We start from the raw sequence: 17,964 nt of genomic DNA, 5'->3' as shown, positions 1-17,964 counted from the left end.
CCAAGTTTTTACTGGAAAATTCAGAATTGTTTCATCCTGATTTATTTTCCCGTCATTGCATACACAAGCTTCTCATAGCACTAACTTCTATTTCATAGCACTATCAAATATAACCGCTTAAGCTAATGTAATAAAAAATTTCTTGTAGAACATTTGTTGCTTACAGAAAGCACCAAGTGGCTGTCTTGGGAAGCAGCAGAGATTCTGATGTAAAAAAAAACTGAGTAGATATTGACTCATACTAGAAAAAAGAACTGACTTCATACCAGAGAAAGGTGGTCATTGTAGCAGCCTGGGCCATACCTAGTATGGTAATGTATACCAGCAAAACCTGTATCTTGTCTGCTGACACTAAGAAGGGATTACAAAAATAGAAAATAGTTAGAATTATGAAAGCAGAAAATAATGATGCAAATACCGATCGGTTTAGGACACAAGGAGTAACGCTGCTCCTGTTCTAAAAAATTCATTCAGAGCATATGTATGATTTTAATGATTTGATTTTATTCATTGCAGAGTGTAGCCTTAAAGCACTGTGTCAGGACCTTGGAACAAACCAGCCRCAAAGGCTGGTCCTTCGCTGAGTCACCATTGGTACCTCCCACTRCATGGACAGGCAGTGGATAAATATTCCTAATCTGAGCAATGACAAKATGTCTGTAAAATCGTCTGGTTAAAAGCTTTGCCTAGGCTTTCTGAGACAAAATTTGTTTTTTCTTGAGAGGATAAACAGCTATTGCATTTAAACCAGCTTGTATTCATTAGCTAATGTCCAGCTGTGAGATGTGCTGAACTTCAGCACTAAACACTCATTATCTGAACATAATTTGTTGCTTTACAAACACTCAGTAAATACAGAAATGTTTATCATAAATCTTCCACTAAAATTCAAGAAATACTGTTTTTCAGAGGCCTGAGGTTACAAACAACCCACACAATATGTCAGGRTGAAGACGATGAACTCACAAGAATAGATTTGCAAAAACACACTCTCCAGCAGTATCCAAGATCTTGGCAAATCTAGGGTAATAAATACCAACAACTAAAACTTGAAAAAGAAAATAAACCAGGGTTGAAGGATGAGCTGAGGAATTATTTCAGTGACAGAAGTTTCCACTTTATAGGCCATAAATTCAGCCCTCATCAAAGTAATTGGAAATAGTCTTGATCATATTATGTAAATAATGTACAAAGTGTAAAATGACTTGTATAATATTAGCCCATTTCCTCTGGTATTAGATCACATTGCAAAGAAACTATTTTTAACCTAGGTTTACATAGCAGGTAACTGGAATTAAAAAGATTATGACATGATAAATAGTTTGATTTTAGTACCCAGTCTTCCTGCTTTCAGTAATGTTTTGTTTGATTTTAATCAAAGTGTCTCTATAACATCTTGGCAGTGGCTTAACTATAAACAAAATTAAAAAATTGAGATTAAATTCAAGCTCTCGTATCCTCTGCTCTGTTCTTTATTCTTATGCTTATTACATTTAAAAACACAATGGAGGAACCCAGCCATTCTGTAGTCAGAATTAATTAGGAAAATTGTTGCCTGCAGAGAAAGAACATAACAAAAATACAAGCAATCTGAAAGCAGATTTAGAACTCTTACTAGTAAGATTAGAAATAGATAGTTATTAAGATAGGGAGAGAGACTACTTAGAAAAATTTCAAAAACATATCCCAGTGATATTCAGCCTAAGGGCTAGGGGCCTAACTAAGGAATTTAATGAACCATAAGCAATTACTTTTGAAAATTCAAGACAGTGGAGATTCCATAAAAGCAATTCTATTATCTACACTCTAGCCTCAAAAAAAGACAGTTATGGCAGCTAACCACTTAGCAACTACTTTGCTTCAATCTCAAATAAAAGAGAGAAGCCTGAATGTGGCCACATAGAAAGCTAGAAAAAGGGACCTTCAGTGTGCAGTTTCTAAGAGGTTTGTTCCCAGGGACGCGAGTCTGTCTTCAATTCTACTCAGAGTGAGCAATGAGGTCACATGGCCGTGTCTAGACTTCCATCTTAGCCTGAGTTTGAATTCACGCTTTTCTCAAATGCTGTAGTCTTAAATATTATTTTTATGTTGCTTTCTCCAGTTCTAGTCTGGAACACACCAGCTGATCTTCAAGTCCAGGAAACTTAGGTGTAGGGGAAGAGCCACTGAGGACCCATGCACACACACCTAAGGGAGAACTGACCGAGGCAGGATGTGGTGTCCCTAAGAATGGTGAAAGAAAGCAGAAAAGAAAATGTATTTTTGCAGTGCTAATAAATGTGAGCTCTAAGAGCAGCAAAATTCCTAAAGAGGCCCAAGAGGAGCACCAGCCAAATCTTAGCAATGTCTGATGGAGGAGACTCCATCGCAATCAGAGACCACAGTTAAGGCTTATGCAACTGGCTTCATTTCTTAGAGCAGAGTAGAAGTTGTCCTTTCCATTATTCTGTAGAAGCTCCATTTATTTTAGGCAATGAGAGGAAAAAAAGATAAAATGGAAGAAATTCAGAAAGAACTGAAAGGATTTGCAACTGGCATATAAAGAAATGCTTAAGAAAATAATACATTTGGCAATTATGGAAGAGATATTAAAGCTATGCTCATCTAGAAAGCATCGTTATAAAGAAAAGACAATGGAACTGCCCTATCATGTGCTTGGTCTATTATACAGGACTATCAGTAAAATGAAGAAATCAAACACTTAGGAAACATCTGTCAGGGATAACTTTGACRATCAGATCTCAACAGTTTGGAAAAGAATATTCTCACTTATGACTTGGCACACTCAAAGCTAGTCTGAGAAATGTGCTTAGAAACACACGAAAGGTAGCAGGGCAGCATCATCTACTTACTTCTCCATGTCTTTAACTGAACAGAGCCTCCGCTGCTTCAAGAGAAATTTTGATCATCTGCTGGCACAACAGTGAGATTTTAGTCTTGAGTGAACTGACATCCACAGAACAATAAAGTTTCCCAAATGAACACTGAATTGCAAACCTACTTCTAAGACTGTGTGTATGTGTGTAGGTAGATGTGTATCCACACATACAGAGAAATAATTTGCATTTACTTGTACCACTGCCAACAGCTGTATAGGATGTTTAGGATGTGAAGTATGCTGTATGAGTTTATTCTCTTGCACTAATTCCATTAATTTCAACAGAGCCAAAGTCAAGTAGCAACAAAGTTCTCAAGAAACAGGCTAGTTCTTTCAAAGATTCAGTTCTGCATCTTGCACATGTAAAATTTTCAGATGACTCTGAATAGGAGACAGTTTGAAGCTGTTATTGCTTGAACAATAAATGAAGCACTACACTAAGTCCAAGTCCAACCAGCAAAAAAAAAAAAAAAAATTATTAATAATGGCTGCTCTTACCTCTAGCACTTACCTTTTAATCTAAATAAACTAAATCAAAAACATGAATTTGCTTTGGATGCAATTTGAAACAAATCCAGTCATGAACACACGCTGTAAGTCACAGGAAGAGGAGGTTGGCAGGAAAATTCTGACACAGTATCAATAATCATCTCTACAAAAGATTAATTTGTTTTAATAACATAACAAAACTTTTGCTACTCTAGCATTTTTACTGCGTATTTAACTTGATTATGCCTCCTGCACTGGCTTTCTTATTGTAGTGGTATACAGTACTTTGTACTAACTCCAAAAACTTCTAAGATATCGTCATAGTCACCACCACAAGTTTCTAAGTGATCATCTATACTCAAGGAGAACACAGGCATTTTTAAGCATTGAAAACCTTTAAGCGCCACAACAATATTTGGTCTCAATATGTTTATATTTTTAAATATTGAATTATTTTATARTTGAGTGGTTCATCTTGTCTCAAACAGTAAAAATTGAATAATGGTGTTTTTGTTCCCTAGCTATTTCTGTCACTCATTTGCACTAGAATTCAGAATTTGCAATCAATCTGTATTACTAAAGCCTTCTGACTTTATATAGAAATGTTAGTTTTCATTCTAATTAAATATACAGTATTGTTATCTAAAATGTAATTAATATAGCCATCTATGCACATATCAAGACAGTTACCAGACTATGCCCTGTTGCTAATTCTGATTATTCATAAATCCCCTTTTAATCCTAAACTATGGAGACTTTTTTATGGTACGCATATGCCCCCTTGTGTTAGTTTTATACAACAGACTTTTTTATTATTAAGGGAACTACTGAACCACAATTCACTGAATCCTGTAAGGCTGTTTTAAAAGCTCACAYGCAGGTATTTTGCTCCTCAGCTTCCCATTCAGCTTGCCAGAGTAAAGGGGAAAATGGATATCATTATACCACTCCCTTACAGCTCCCGGACATTTTTTCTAAAATTGTGGAGAAACTTTTTTTAAAAAAATACAGGTAGCTACAGAGCTATCTGTGGTATGTTTATCAGGAGGATTACAGCAAATAAATGTGCTTCATGGGCACTATCTGAATGTTTTCAGTGTCAATTGCTGCAGCTACACAGGATGGAGAGACCTCTGCCTCATTCCATCACAGCAGGAAATTGCCCAATGAAAGAAGAAACAACAGGAGAATTGCTCCTTGCTTCAAGAAGAAAGAAAACAAGAAACTGCAAAGGCTGTTTTTCAGGTAAATTCCAATATGCTTGGCAAACATTAGGCCAAGGGATGCACTGAGTATTTTTCAAGGATCATTTGATTTGAATTTTACTTTGAGAACACTCCTTCTGTCTTTCTGATTTTTACAGTTGTAAYCTATCGTTTGGAGACCATGAAAAATACTTGGCACAAGTGCACATTTGGGAGAAACGGTCCTTGAGCATTCACCATTCCTCCCTTTTCTGCCATCCCCAAGCAAGAATGACTGCCAGGACTCAGTYTAAAGCAGTTCATGACAGTGTCTTCCCACTCCTGTCTGCAGCTCCTTCCAGCTTCTCCACCCCATGTCTGCAGCCACCACCCAGCACACTGTCCCAAAACCACCCCAGCCCTTTCAGCATCCTCAGCGCCTCTCACTTTTCTTTCTGTAGCTGTTCTCTGACTTCCAGATAATACGTTTCCCACGTATTATCTCTCCAGTCAACAGCTATTACTCTGGACAGCTGCAGAAAAGACATAAGCACCTAGACAGGCTGTGGCTGACAGCACAGCAGAGACACTGGTTCAGACAGCACCTACGCTGCCTCGGGAGCTCAATGATGCACCACATGAGATAGAGAAAGCCAAAAATCTACAAAAAGCAACTTACAGGAAAAATAAATATATGTAGAAAAAGATATGCAGGGCTCAGAAACCTGCTGGTGTCACTCTATCATTTCAAGGGCTTAGGGACAGCATGGGGCTTTGACTCAGTATGTCCTATGTGGCTGGGCACATGTCACAGGAAGAAAAATTGACTGTTTTGTTTATATTTGTTTGCTTGCTAAAATGCTATTTATCTATTCCAATTAAATAAGAGGAGATACTTTCATGCTTTTAAAGGAAAAAGTCAAGCAGACAACTTTCCTTTAGACTATAGCAGGTCATTTTATCCCAGAAGCCTAACCGCTATATTGCCAATATTTTCCCATCTGAAAAACAAACCGAACAGTCACTGCAAAAAGAAAGGAAGGAAGGAAGGAGGAGAAAGAAGACATATCCTCAGAGAGGAGTTTTGAAAGTTTTTTTTTTTTCTCATTATCACTACATTAGAGTGGCAAATATTCGTTATGCTCATCATAGAGAAGGCTAGCAGAAGGTTGGGAGGAGAGATATCAAACCAATGGGGAAGGACGGGTTATTTGGCATATGTCTTAAGGCAAATGGAAGCCATTTGATACCTATGCTTATATTTTGTATTTCACTGCCCATAAAATATCATCAAGCCATAMTCACTTGGGGTACTAAACCCCAAAGCTTCTGGTTGCCTCAAACATCTTTCAGAAAAGCAGTCTGTTCTGAATTCATCAACGGATGAATAATCCAGCACTTTATTTAGTAGTTAGTTCCAGAAAAATTTCCCTTACTATAAACCATGTGCTCCTTATTTCTCATTTAAATTTGTCTAGCTTTAACTTCCAGCAATTAATCTCATAATGGTTTTCTGCTTTAAACACAGAGGGAAAGAAAAGGATTCAGATAGAACACTCTTCTCCACAAAGTTCATATGTAAATTTACATTTTGAAGGAAAAAATAATCAACATAACTCATTTTATTTGCCAGTATTTCCCTCTCCATTAAAATATTGAGTGCAATTTCAGTATGTCTGCAAACAGAATTTGCATCACTTTTAACTTCAATTTTAAAACCAGTTTCATTCAAAGACACATATTGTTTGAAATTGCTTATATCTATTTTATTTAGGTTTGTTCATTTATCAACACACATTGAAAGAAAACATAGGCTTGTTTCAAATCAACTTTATAAGAATTTAAGTGGACTTTGGTTAAACATTTACCATACTCATTTCTGAGCAGATTCTAAGCAGCAACACACACACACACACACATACACACAGCAGATTTCTCAATAGGAGCTGAACTAGATCATTAACCATACACAGATTGATGTTGATAAAAGTGATAAAGTTAAGCACCTAGCACTAAACACCCTTACATTTATCTAACAGGGCCACACAGCTTAATGATATTTAGGTGCCAAAAGCTGTAGTCCATAAATATTATYATTATTGTTATTAATCCAATGGGATTAATCTATTTTACAGAACAGCATCAGGCTAGCTTTAAGGAAGCTAGTTTAACATTGAAAGCCACAATACAATAGCAGCACAGGTTTTAATACACACTTACTTTATTTCTTGGAAGAAGATAGCAAATGCTGAGGCCAAGACTGGGCCTCAAGTATCTCCAGGGCTGAGGAGCATCATATGGTAGCACAAACACCCATCCACCCCTGTTCATGATTCACAGCCCTGAATACTTTGTTGAGGGTATATATCAGCCCTGCGAACAACATAAAAAGAAAGAAAGGGGGGAGAGGAGAAGGAGAAGAAGAAGTAGCGATGGTCAATCCTGTCTCTCAGAGCAYGACCAGGGGAAATATTTTCATCTCTTTAAAATCAATAACTCAAATCTTCATGCAGGATTTATTTGGTCTTCTCATCATCAAAATGGTTTTGAATAAGTTAATTGTCCAAGAATAACATCCTAAATGCCAAACTATTGGCAATTCAGAATTGACATCCATTTCATTTATATAGTCTAATTAAATATTCTTAGTCTAAAGAGATAGAAAAAGAGTCAACATAGTTCTAGTCTAGTGGTTGGACACTTGGTTTAAGGGTGAAAAAGAATATGATCAATAGTCTCTAATTTACTGAATATTTCACAATTTATAGTTAAGTCTTCAGAGGATTGTGGCAATTTTCTAAGGCACATTAGAGTGTTAATATGCTGAGTGAAATTTCCAAGATAATTTTGTAACTAACCCTACTAAATTCACATATGATTTGAAAATCTCACTTGCCTCTTGGTCTGCAGGGTTCTGAAGCTAAACATATTTTAAAATCTGCCCCTTTTAGCTTGTTTTTGTCTCAGCTGAACATAAAGTACGATATAGACAAGAAATATAGCAGACTAAGAAACCTTACCCTGGACTAAGAAGCAAGGTCCAGTTATTCTGATATGATCCATGCTTTCCCAACATTGCTTTCAAAAACCAGATAAAATTGTTTGGTACTATACAAAACCTAAGTGCATACTTGCACAAAATTCGAACTCTAAAAAGTTTTTTAAAATAAACTATGCACAGACTAGGTAAGCTTGTTCCACCTAACCTACAAAACTGCTGCCTAGTTGTAGGTCATCAATCAGGGTTAGCAATAATGCTGCAATTAATACTTGGGAGGCCTGTTATTATTTTATTAAAATATATTTATATATCTGCTTCTCAAACTGGTTCATGTAATCCTAGTCCCTAGACTAGCAATATTTAGAGAAGGAAAAGTTGCAATAAGATTGTGTTTGCACAGGGGATCATGCACTGAACTTAGTGCTCAAGCTAGTTTGATTGTGACCTAAAAGTGAATATGCCCTTGTTTTGAGTGATCTTGCACTACTTAGAACATGGTTCTGGCCTTCTGGTAGGAGGATGACTATATTCCTGTGTGTATCCCTGATCTTTAAGAACAAGCTTGGTGGTGCTGGAAAAAAGAAGGAAAGTTTACCATTAGAAAACATACATATCTAGACTGACAGAAGGCCCCCCCCATGAGCAGGTCTGATGTTTACTTCTGGGTTGACCCACATATTATGAGGACCAAGAGAAGAAAATAGTAGAAAAGTAACAAAAAGATAAGCAACAACTAGTCAAAGCAGCATCTAAAATCAGTATGTCTAAAAGCTGCTGCAGCAACAAGATCATTTCAACAAGATCATTTACTTTATGGCAAATAAACAAAGTGAGACCAAATTTGCAACTTTACTAGTCTCACAGAGCTATTATGGCAGTGTCAGCCACTTAGTTGCAAGCAACGATGAGTTTAGAAAGATTTCATATGAATCTTGGATAGGTTTTTGCTCTAGAGGTTGTAACTATTGTCATTACAGGAAACTTCATCCCTTTAGTTATAATCACAGCTGTCTAACACAGCATCATGGCCAKTGGCATCTGAACAAGGAACACAGTATTTTTTGCTTCAGGGTAGAATAAAGGGTCTTTGAAAGGAGAATACACCACAGATGTTATTTAGGATAGCAAAGAAATATTTCAYGAAGAGAAATTTATTTGAAATACACCAACATTTCCGGTCTTTTTCCCTTCTCACAAAGATAACTGCAACAGAAAAGGCAAAATGATAGCGGAGCAGAGGAAAATAATTTCAATGCTTTTTGAAGGCCAACAGAAAAGGCAAAGGATCAAAACAAAAGTTCATTTAAGTAACAGGACTTTTGTAGCTTTACAATATGAAAGAATAATTGTCAAATATTTTGCTCCAAGACTCTACCCCAGTCCTTGAATCTATTCTTTCCATTAAAAAATTTAAATTAAAATTTTCTCAAAAAACACACTAAGTCATGCTTTGAGGGACAGATCTTTCTCTCTTTTTCTTTTTTTCTTTTTCTTTTTTTTTTTTTTTTTTTTTTTTTTTTGAACAAGTTAGAAGATAATGTTTGGAAGTGCAAGCTGAATGTCAATCCAAATGCCAAATGCTTAGACTTACAGCCAGCTACTTGCTTCCCCCACTTTGTATGTGGTTTGCAAAAGCTGTCCAATTCAATTTCTCCACTTCTGTGTTGAGTGAGGAACTGTTTAAGCTGCACAGCTAATTAGTTGATTATAAATTGTCATCATTTAATTCTTGCATTTTGAACTGCTAGAGTAGAAATGAAAATGACAATAACTTGAATAGTTAAGTCACTTAAATATATGAACTCATTTCACGAGGAACTACTGGCTGGCTGACCTGAGAGGCCATTAACCCGTCTAATCTGAGACATTCACACTGTAAATAGCTAGAGTCATCAAGGCTGCCTAAACAGTCCTTTATACCCTAATTCATTTAACGTATTTTAGTTAAATGCTTTAGTTATATGCTTCTTAAGGCGAATAAAAGCCATAGAATTGGAAGACATCAAGGTCATCGTGAATCATAGGAAATACTAGTGAGGAAGAAATGTGTTTTCTTTTAATGGCATATTAATCTATAGAAAGGCTGGATTCTSATTCAGAAAATCTTGTCTAACAGACATACTACCTGATGATTTCAGAACAGGAACTACAGGAACTAAAAAGTTACAATAAGTATGACAGTGGCTAGCAACAACATTTCCAAAGTGAGCAACACAGATCTATATGGAATGAAAGCTTGGATCTAACACTAACTTTTGAAGAAGGTCTAGAAGACCTTCTCTGATAAAAATTCTCCTGAATCAAGTATTCAACCAAGAATCTGACCTTCAGAGAGAATCRGGGATTTTTCTAACAATGATAGCAAAAATATAATGAAAATGCTAATCCTCTGAAGAAYTGAATGAGCCAGAACTCATTTGCACTTGGATATTAGTGAAACACAGAAAAATATGATCATGTTCTTTTCCAAAAGCAGCAGCTGAGCACAAAAGCAGCTAGAATACATCCAAAAGTAAGGAGGACAACAAAAGGACAGTTGAGAGGACTGTTCATAGAGAACTGTTCATMGTGGAGTCCAAAGAAATATAACAGCCTTGGAGGTAAGGGCATGTGTCAATCTTTGAGTTCTGCTCAAGTTCTGGTCTTGGAGGTAGCTGAGCCATGTTGAAGTTTCTATCCTGAATGTAGGAACAAGAGAAGCTGAGTGATCTGAAGATCCGACTGGAAAAGCACTGAGCCCAGTAGATTCAGTGGCAGAGATGTAAAAGCCTGGCTGGAAGAGAAGGCAAAAGGCCAGGATGTGCAGTGAAGCCAATGTACAATAGGGGGGAGCASGGAGAGCTGAGCACCAAATGCTGCTGTGTTGAGCTGGCACATCAGTGGGCTCAGGCAAAACTGCTGATGAACACTGGCATTTTTCAAGCAATTTAAATTCTTAGTGCTTTGAAAAGCCTCTTAAAAGTATCTCCCTTAGGCCTGGCAAAGCCGCTATCCAAAGCAACAGGTTCCTGGAGGCTGCAAGCACATCAGACAAAAAAAGATGGGGAAGGAGGAAAAAAAAAAACAGAAAAATTACAACTTGAATCAAAGAACAATCACAAAAGCTGCCAGTAATGTGGAAGCTTTGAGAATGGATACTTAGATGCCAAGGAGGATTTCAAAGGTTAGATATTAATGCCTGGAGAGAATTGCATACATTTCTCTTTCTAGACGCAAGTGGCCAAAGCTAGTAGCCAGCAGTCTTGGACATGAGCACAGGCCTCTCCATAAAATGCAGATATTATCTACAGTAGGCAGGTGAGAAAGAATCCAAAAGTTAAATTTTATAACAACAGGAATGCTCAGATTGCATTTAGGACATASTGTATAAGTATGAATCTCCAGTTTCTGCTGTCATTGCTAAACCAGCGCCCACCACGTAACACATCATGCAGTATCTAATTTTTGGAGCAGGTGAGCTCTGTGGCTCACTTCATCCTCATCCTCTCATGGTAGTCCTTCACAGTTCAGTCTTAGGAACCTGCTGCAGTGCAATGGGTCTCTCCGATCATACATCAGGAATATCCTTCCAAGTGGTCACCAGAGTATGTGGTTTACATAGACTGATAACACATTCCCTCTGAAGTTGAATGTGGTTGAATTGTGTGCAAAAGCTGCACAAGAAATCTGTGGCTTTTCATCTCAGCCTTTCCTTCCCAGCTGTCTCTGGTTACCTCCTTTCTTAGGTTGACACTACGTTTCTGAGGTTATGCAATAAACCAGATCACTGAAAGGATGATGACAGAAACAATCATTCAGGAAAAAAAAAAAAAAGAAAAAAGAAAAAACAGAGATGATAGTCAATCCGGATCACATCAGTGATACTGTACCAGTATGTCTCACAAATAGCTGTGCGGACATAGAGGGGAGGCAAGTTGTGGAAAAGGATTGGAAACGCAAATTGAAGGGGAAGAGGRAGAAGAGACATGACTTGTCAGAACCAATGCATCAGGCAACCATTCCCTCATCACTAAGAYTGTTATGCAAAATCAACATTATTCTTCCTGATTAATATAATAGAGAAAATCAAAAGCCAAGTTCTGTGAGAGAGCAGAAATGAGGACACGTTAAAAGCAGTGAGAGCGAGAAACTCTCGGCCTGTCCAATATGCAGAGCAGAGAAGCTCCACAGGACTTTCAAGCGCCAGCTTTAACTCAAAAATTATCCACAGTGGCACAGATCCTGTTGATAATGGTAGGCCGTGAGGTCAGTAAACGCAGAAAAAAACCTTTTTCATGCCAGTCATTTGATAGATTTGACACTGCTGTTGAAGAAAGGCATAATCCTTTCGGACGCTGAACATACGCCTCCTACTGACTTCACTTCAGTATCTTTCAGAAGAAGYACCTTTATCTGGAAGATATATTTAGGACAGCAACAGAAATCTAGTATTCAAGTTGCTCTAACAGATTATGGAGGGATTTAGACATAAAATGCATTCTGAGTGTTTGAGGTTCATTTTGGCAGCTCATAAGTCTTTTCTTATTGAAAAGTGATGCTTGCTACAGTACAAAGGATGGATTTTGCCATATTGGAGGCATTTCAATATACAAAAGCATTACAGAATATGGAATCAAAGCTCTGTATCTAATTAAACTTCATAGGAAATGCTTATGTGCATTTCTTAAAGAGAAATTTAAGTGTGATAGGAACTGTGTTTCATTTACCTAGAATGAACTAATCAGTTCTRTTTCTAGCTGTCATTTCTCCTCATTCCTTGTTAAGAGCCTTCCTCAGACTAATACTTGATAAAAATTAAAAGATTTTAATGCAGTGTATTGGACTGTGCACATAACACTGACACAAATAAAACATACTAAAAAGCAAAATAGTCTCCCTATAGGCTAAGTGGTTCCAAAATACTTCTGGATTTTATTTAAACTTATACTTTCTTACAATTCTGAAAAAAAAAATGTACTCACCTAAGTGAATAAAAATGATCAAAGACCCATATTTCTACACAAAATTGTCTTAAAGAAGACAGTATTCCAATTTGCTTTCATTAGCATTGCACTGAAAATGTGCCTGATCAAATGCCCATTCAAAGATCAGCAAACCAGGATCAGTCAAATCAGCCAACCTCATTCACTTTTTACCTTTATTTAAACAAACCAAGGAACATGGAATATGAAGCTAGTTCTACTGAAGGATTATAAATACAGACTGAAAAAGAAAATTAACCCTCTGAGGAGAGTGCATTTCTGTAATAAAATGCTGTTTTAGGAAATCACTTTTTGAGATCAAGCTTGGGGAATGTATATTCCACTTAAGTCCGAAAACTCAAAGTATTCTTAGTTAAAATTATATATACCTTTGACAGCTTATATTAATGGGTATGATAGCTTTGTAGTGTAATGTTTATGAATATAATACATACATAGTCCTGGGTTTAATATTTTATTTGAATGACGTTTAATGTTATGCAAAATAAACTGTTTTTGTTACATCCACTGTGACATCAACTAAAATGTGAACTAGTTTGCATAGGTTAGTACTGTGGGCAGCATGATGTTGCTCTAGTCCACCAAGGCTTAAAGATTCACAGTGTAGAGGAAGAAACAGGAATTAAAGCATTTCTACTAAAATATATTTTAATAGCTGGTGTTAACTTTCTGCATAACAAAAGCCAAATTAAGAAGATACATCATATGATCCAAGAGTAAGTATATCTGTCCTTTGAAAAACAAGTGTTACCTTCATAACTGTATATTCCCAAATACAGTACAGTTTTGCAAAATAACTAAAACTTTACACACTTTAAAGCAAACATAAGCCAAACTGCACAGCGGTTCATTTTTGCTTTTTATGTTACACTGCAAAAACCAACAGCTGAGAGAGTTTCCATATCATGCTAATCAATGTTAATACAGTCATTGCTGCCTTCCAATGGTCTAGCAATTTCTAATAGTAATATTAAATACACATGATTGAAATGCTACAGTATAGCTTATTTTTCCCCCTAAAATAATAATTAAACAAATGTCAACAGCAACTGGATTACAACTTAAGTACAATATGCAAATTCTACTTATCAGACACAAGAAGCATATGAAATTCCTTTGAATATACTGTTGTAGTGCAGGCAGTCTAGGAAAGAATATAACTTTCTGGTTCTCCTTTAAAGGGGGAGATGGAGTTCCTATGACAGAAAGCTGGAGAAAATCACTAAAGCATTGCAAAATGGTTTGTTCTTCTATAGCTCACCAGCACTTTGCATTTGCCAGCACATCAGTTTGGAAATCTTTTCAACAGCATCTTTTGTCTGTTTCAGTATATTATTTAAACATTTACTAACTAAAGCTTATTCTGTATTCCATATGGAGTACTAATCAATATAATTAAAATCTAACATTTTATACCCTATACCACTTCCTGCCAAAGACTTCAGTATTTGTCAGTTCTTCTTCACTGTACATGATAACATGCAGTCATTGTACAATAAAAACTAGAATTATTACCTTTCCCAAGTATTAGAGACCTTCCATATCCCTGAGGAATATTTGGAAGGGACACATTTGTCACGAATATAATCCATGGGAGGTAATTCACTGTCAAATCCCAATCTGTTGAAGTGGTTTATGGTATGTCAAATGTAATCAAGAAAACCCTGTTTCATCAAGATTAAATGCTAATGTTCCATAATGAAAAATTACAACTGCAGTATCTCTAAGTAGCTTTGTTTAGAAAATGAAGACTAACCAGGCAATAAAGAGTAATGAAAAGCAAGGCACCCATTTGTTCTCATATATACGTGGTATGAATATGCTATATGTAGTTTTCTGTATTTTTTGTATTAGAAAGAATTATAGCATCTAAACTTTCTAAAATGTTTCAAATGGGAATGTGTGAACTTCTAACATGAACTTTGGAATTTCTTGGGAAATTTGGCTTCTTAGAAAAGTCTTTTCCTTCCCCTAGGAAAATATTGTCTACAGGAAGAAAGTTCAGTGAGAGGAACAGTGCTGTGTTAAAAAGATACAGACAATTTAAAGGTGACAAGGCAGCATATAATATCTRTCCACCCCTATATCCCACTGCATGTAACAGGCTCCAATATATCCCTTGTAAAACCTGTGCTGGCACATTTTGGTTCTGACTTACTTTCCCTACCTTATAAATTTTAGATCTTGTAAAACGTTTTAATAATTGCACTCTAATAATTTTGGGCATTTGATAGCCTATTGAGAACAAAGCTGCATAATGATAATAAATTTTGTCTTATATCAGAAAAACAAGAACCATTCCAAATGAACAAGAACTACTGAGCATATGCAATATAAGAACATGACTACCTATATGAGTAACTTAAAACAGCTCTTAATAATTCTGCTTACATACCATTCTTAAGAGAAGCGTGATTCATATACTGTTTTCTTGACCTTTTTTTTTTTTTATTTTTGCAAATTGCTTTAGGTGCTTTGCTAAGCTATAGAATATTCAAAATTCATAAAGGAAAATTTTCATGGTTTAGCATAACGTAGTCCTCTAATGTCATCAAATGCTCGTTTCCTGATTTACTTTTGACTACACATACAGTGTTCAACACTGGAAGCCACCTTCCAAGTTAGGAAGAACACTAATGTATTTATAGGTTGGGTCTTTCTTCTTTATAAGTCACTAAAAATTGCAACTTGATGCAACATATCTGCTCCCTGCATTTATTTTATTCATATCTGCTTAGCAGACTGACAACTTGTGTTTATTTTTGTCAGCATTACACAGCAGCATAGCGGCAAGTGATATCAATTCTGCCTCAGGCATCATCATCAAAATTTGCCAGCCATCATAAAATGGGATTCCTCTATTTGATGTTGATGGCTGGTGATAATAACCAATGCAGAAGCAGACCGCTTTTTTGAGAGATTCTAGGYTGAGCTTACTGTATCAGCCTTCTGAAAAAGCCATTTGATTTGCAAAGCTAGCAAGTTTAATACAGAAGTCACCAGTAATATATAGGGGTCTGTTGCAGCAGTAGCTCTATACGCAAAATTCTTGTCTTCCRAGAATTTTAGTGACAATAGTGTGACCTGTACTGATTTCACATTTACAGTAGCACATCCCTTGCTTTAAACTACATTTTCTGAAGATATATGCTGCTGTGCAGCCTTATCYTTGAAATTAGGCGGCTGACAGGAAAGCACAAGCAAATCCACAATTGTGGGCTTCTTTTTGAAGGCAGTCACTCCACTATCCATTTGGCAGCCTGAGACCTGCCCCTTATTAACATACAAAAAAAATGCATAAGATTTCCACTTCTTAATAGTATGCAAAAGCAAAATGAGCAAGTATTTGCACTGACAGATTTCATTTGATGAAACAAATCCATGCTGCCTTCCTTCTTGATTGTTTAATGAGATATTGCAAGCTCACTTATTTTTGTGAAAAGGGAAATATAAAATTATCTATAAACCCTACATTTATTTCTACTTTTAAAATTCCAAAAATACAAGAATGCCAGTGCAGGTTCAACATTCTGACAACTACCTTAAAGTTAATTTCTCTAACACACAGCTGAATACCATAAATGATACCAGCAGAAAAAATGCTTTCTTTCTTACACACGTGTACATCCACATGAGCAAGTTYCTACATGAATCTTCAACTCTTCTTGCGCTTCCTCCCAGAGTCTCTCCCTGGGAGGGATCAAGACACCTCCTAGAATCCAGGTAAAGCAAAGGGCCTTCCCTGTGACCCATGTCTGTTGACATAGTCCCTCTTACAGACTCATTATATCATCAATTATTTGATCCTCTGCTCAGCCTCACAGCCTGAGACCTGGATCCCTCAGTCCTGAGCATTAGCTAACAAGCCACAAGCGAATAGGTGAAGGTTTGTCAGCAGAGGACTTAACGATGGTTCCAGCATTCTACTGTTTTCTGTAGATGGCTAAACTGAAGTTTGATGGAACAGAGCATGTTCAACTTCTGCTTGGTTAATTTTCACTTTAGTGCTAGTTATAAGAAAGAATAAATCAGTTAAAAAAACATAACATTTATCCTTCATTAATCATTTTGTAAGCACACAACCCACTACTGGATCACCAAGTTATCTGGAGGAAACTGAGTGATAGGCCATTGCACTGAAATGCACTACAATAACCAGAGCTCTTCACCACTCTGCAATGGAGGGGCGAGGATTTCTGCAGCAGGGAAGGGACATCAGCTCGTCAGCACAGCAGCCATTAAGCAAGTTATTTGTGGCAGGGATGAGGGATGTGACTGCACACTTCGTGCGACCACACAGCACTGGGGCCTCACACAGGCTATTTACAGCACTATAGGTGGAGATAAAGGAAGTAACATGAAGTATTGGTTGTACATTGCACTACTGGAAGTTTCTATTTAAATGCCAAGTCTTATTAAAAGGAAACAGAAGAGCTGATTTTATACTCTAGATAGTCTCTGTGAGGAGTTTTCTGTGGAAAAGATACTGAAGAACCATGAATCCTGGCATGGCTATAACTGATGGACTGGGATGCAAGCAAAGCTGATAGAAGAGGTCGCTGTGGTGCATAAGAGAAAATGGGTAATCCGGGAGTAAATGTGGGTAAGTGACAGTCAGGAAATTTTTGCTCTCAGAATAGACCTGTTTCTTGTAAGGCTGCTGGGCAACAGGGCTTTTGTTTGTTTTTCACTAACATATTGCATGTTATTTTTTCAAAACATTGAATTCTCTACTCRATATCTTTATTAGGATACTAACTGCTCAAAAGTCAAACACTCCTCCAATAATTTGAAGATGTGTTCAAACTCCATGTGTTAACCTCTTGTGATTTCAGAGCAGCGTAAGTGAATCAATTTTAGAGTTCTGTTATAAAGAGAAATAAGTTCTTTGAGAAGTAGGGAAAAGATATTTCCCACTTACAGCTAATTGACTGAAACATTCATAGGGTTAGCAGAACCAGGCTTCCATATATATCTTTTATCTTTAGGGAGCACTATTGTAAGCAATGCTGTTTTCAAAGCTCTGAGCTTCTTGTTTGTTTTTCTGCACTTTAAAGGACTCTAGCTTGGATTTTGAACGAGAATGCAGACTGTTACAGCAGTGAAAAAGTAATGAACATGTGGTCTTAAAAGATTCTTTTGATTTTTTCTAAAAGGTTAAATTTTGAGTTAATCAGAATAAAGCTTAAAGGATTAGAGACAAAAATTAGTTAACAAACTCAATATAATTTGCTGGAAGCATTCCTGTTTTCCCAGTTCTCTGAACAGTACCATACATCCAGCCATCATCAATTGGTTGCACATTGATGATATAATCACCATCCCTGAAGGAAACTTCATCTTCATCTTGAGCACTGTAGTCATACATAGCTCTGTATGTTCTCTGTTGAAGAAAAGAAAACAAGGCTGTAAAGTCTCAAGCCTAAGCAG

At 36.6% G+C, this 17,964-nt stretch overlaps 1 protein-coding gene and 1 long non-coding RNA gene across 4 annotated transcripts in view; both read right to left on the bottom strand.

Annotated features, from left to right (window-relative positions):
• Positions 1–483: 483 nt before the first annotated feature.
• Positions 484–2,910, bottom strand: LOC146588272 (uncharacterized). The gene is made up of 2 exons (XR_014897452.1): positions 2,853–2,910; positions 484–2,223 (listed from the first exon to the last, which is right to left on the bottom strand). It is a non-coding gene; the product is annotated as an uncharacterized LOC146588272 (long non-coding RNA).
• A 10,065-nt stretch (positions 2,911–12,975) lies between these two features.
• The window catches only part of NEBL (nebulette), a 138,654-nt gene continuing 133,665 nt past the window's right edge, over positions 12,976–17,964 (bottom strand). For all 3 annotated transcript variants that reach the window (XM_085318354.1, XM_085318351.1, XM_085318353.1), the window contains one exon: positions 12,976–17,917. In XM_085318354.1, coding sequence (XP_085174480.1) covers positions 17,741–17,917 — 177 coding nt within the window. In that variant the 3' untranslated portion in view covers positions 12,976–17,740. The remainder of the gene's footprint in view (positions 17,918–17,964) is intronic.

The sequence above is a fragment of the Rhea americana genome, unplaced genomic scaffold (genome assembly GCF_003343005.1).
Source record: "Rhea americana isolate MKP2758 unplaced genomic scaffold, rheAme1 scaffold_53, whole genome shotgun sequence".
Taxonomy (NCBI): Eukaryota; Metazoa; Chordata; class Aves; order Rheiformes; family Rheidae; genus Rhea; species Rhea americana.
This window is presented reverse-complemented; position numbering and strand designations above follow the sequence as displayed.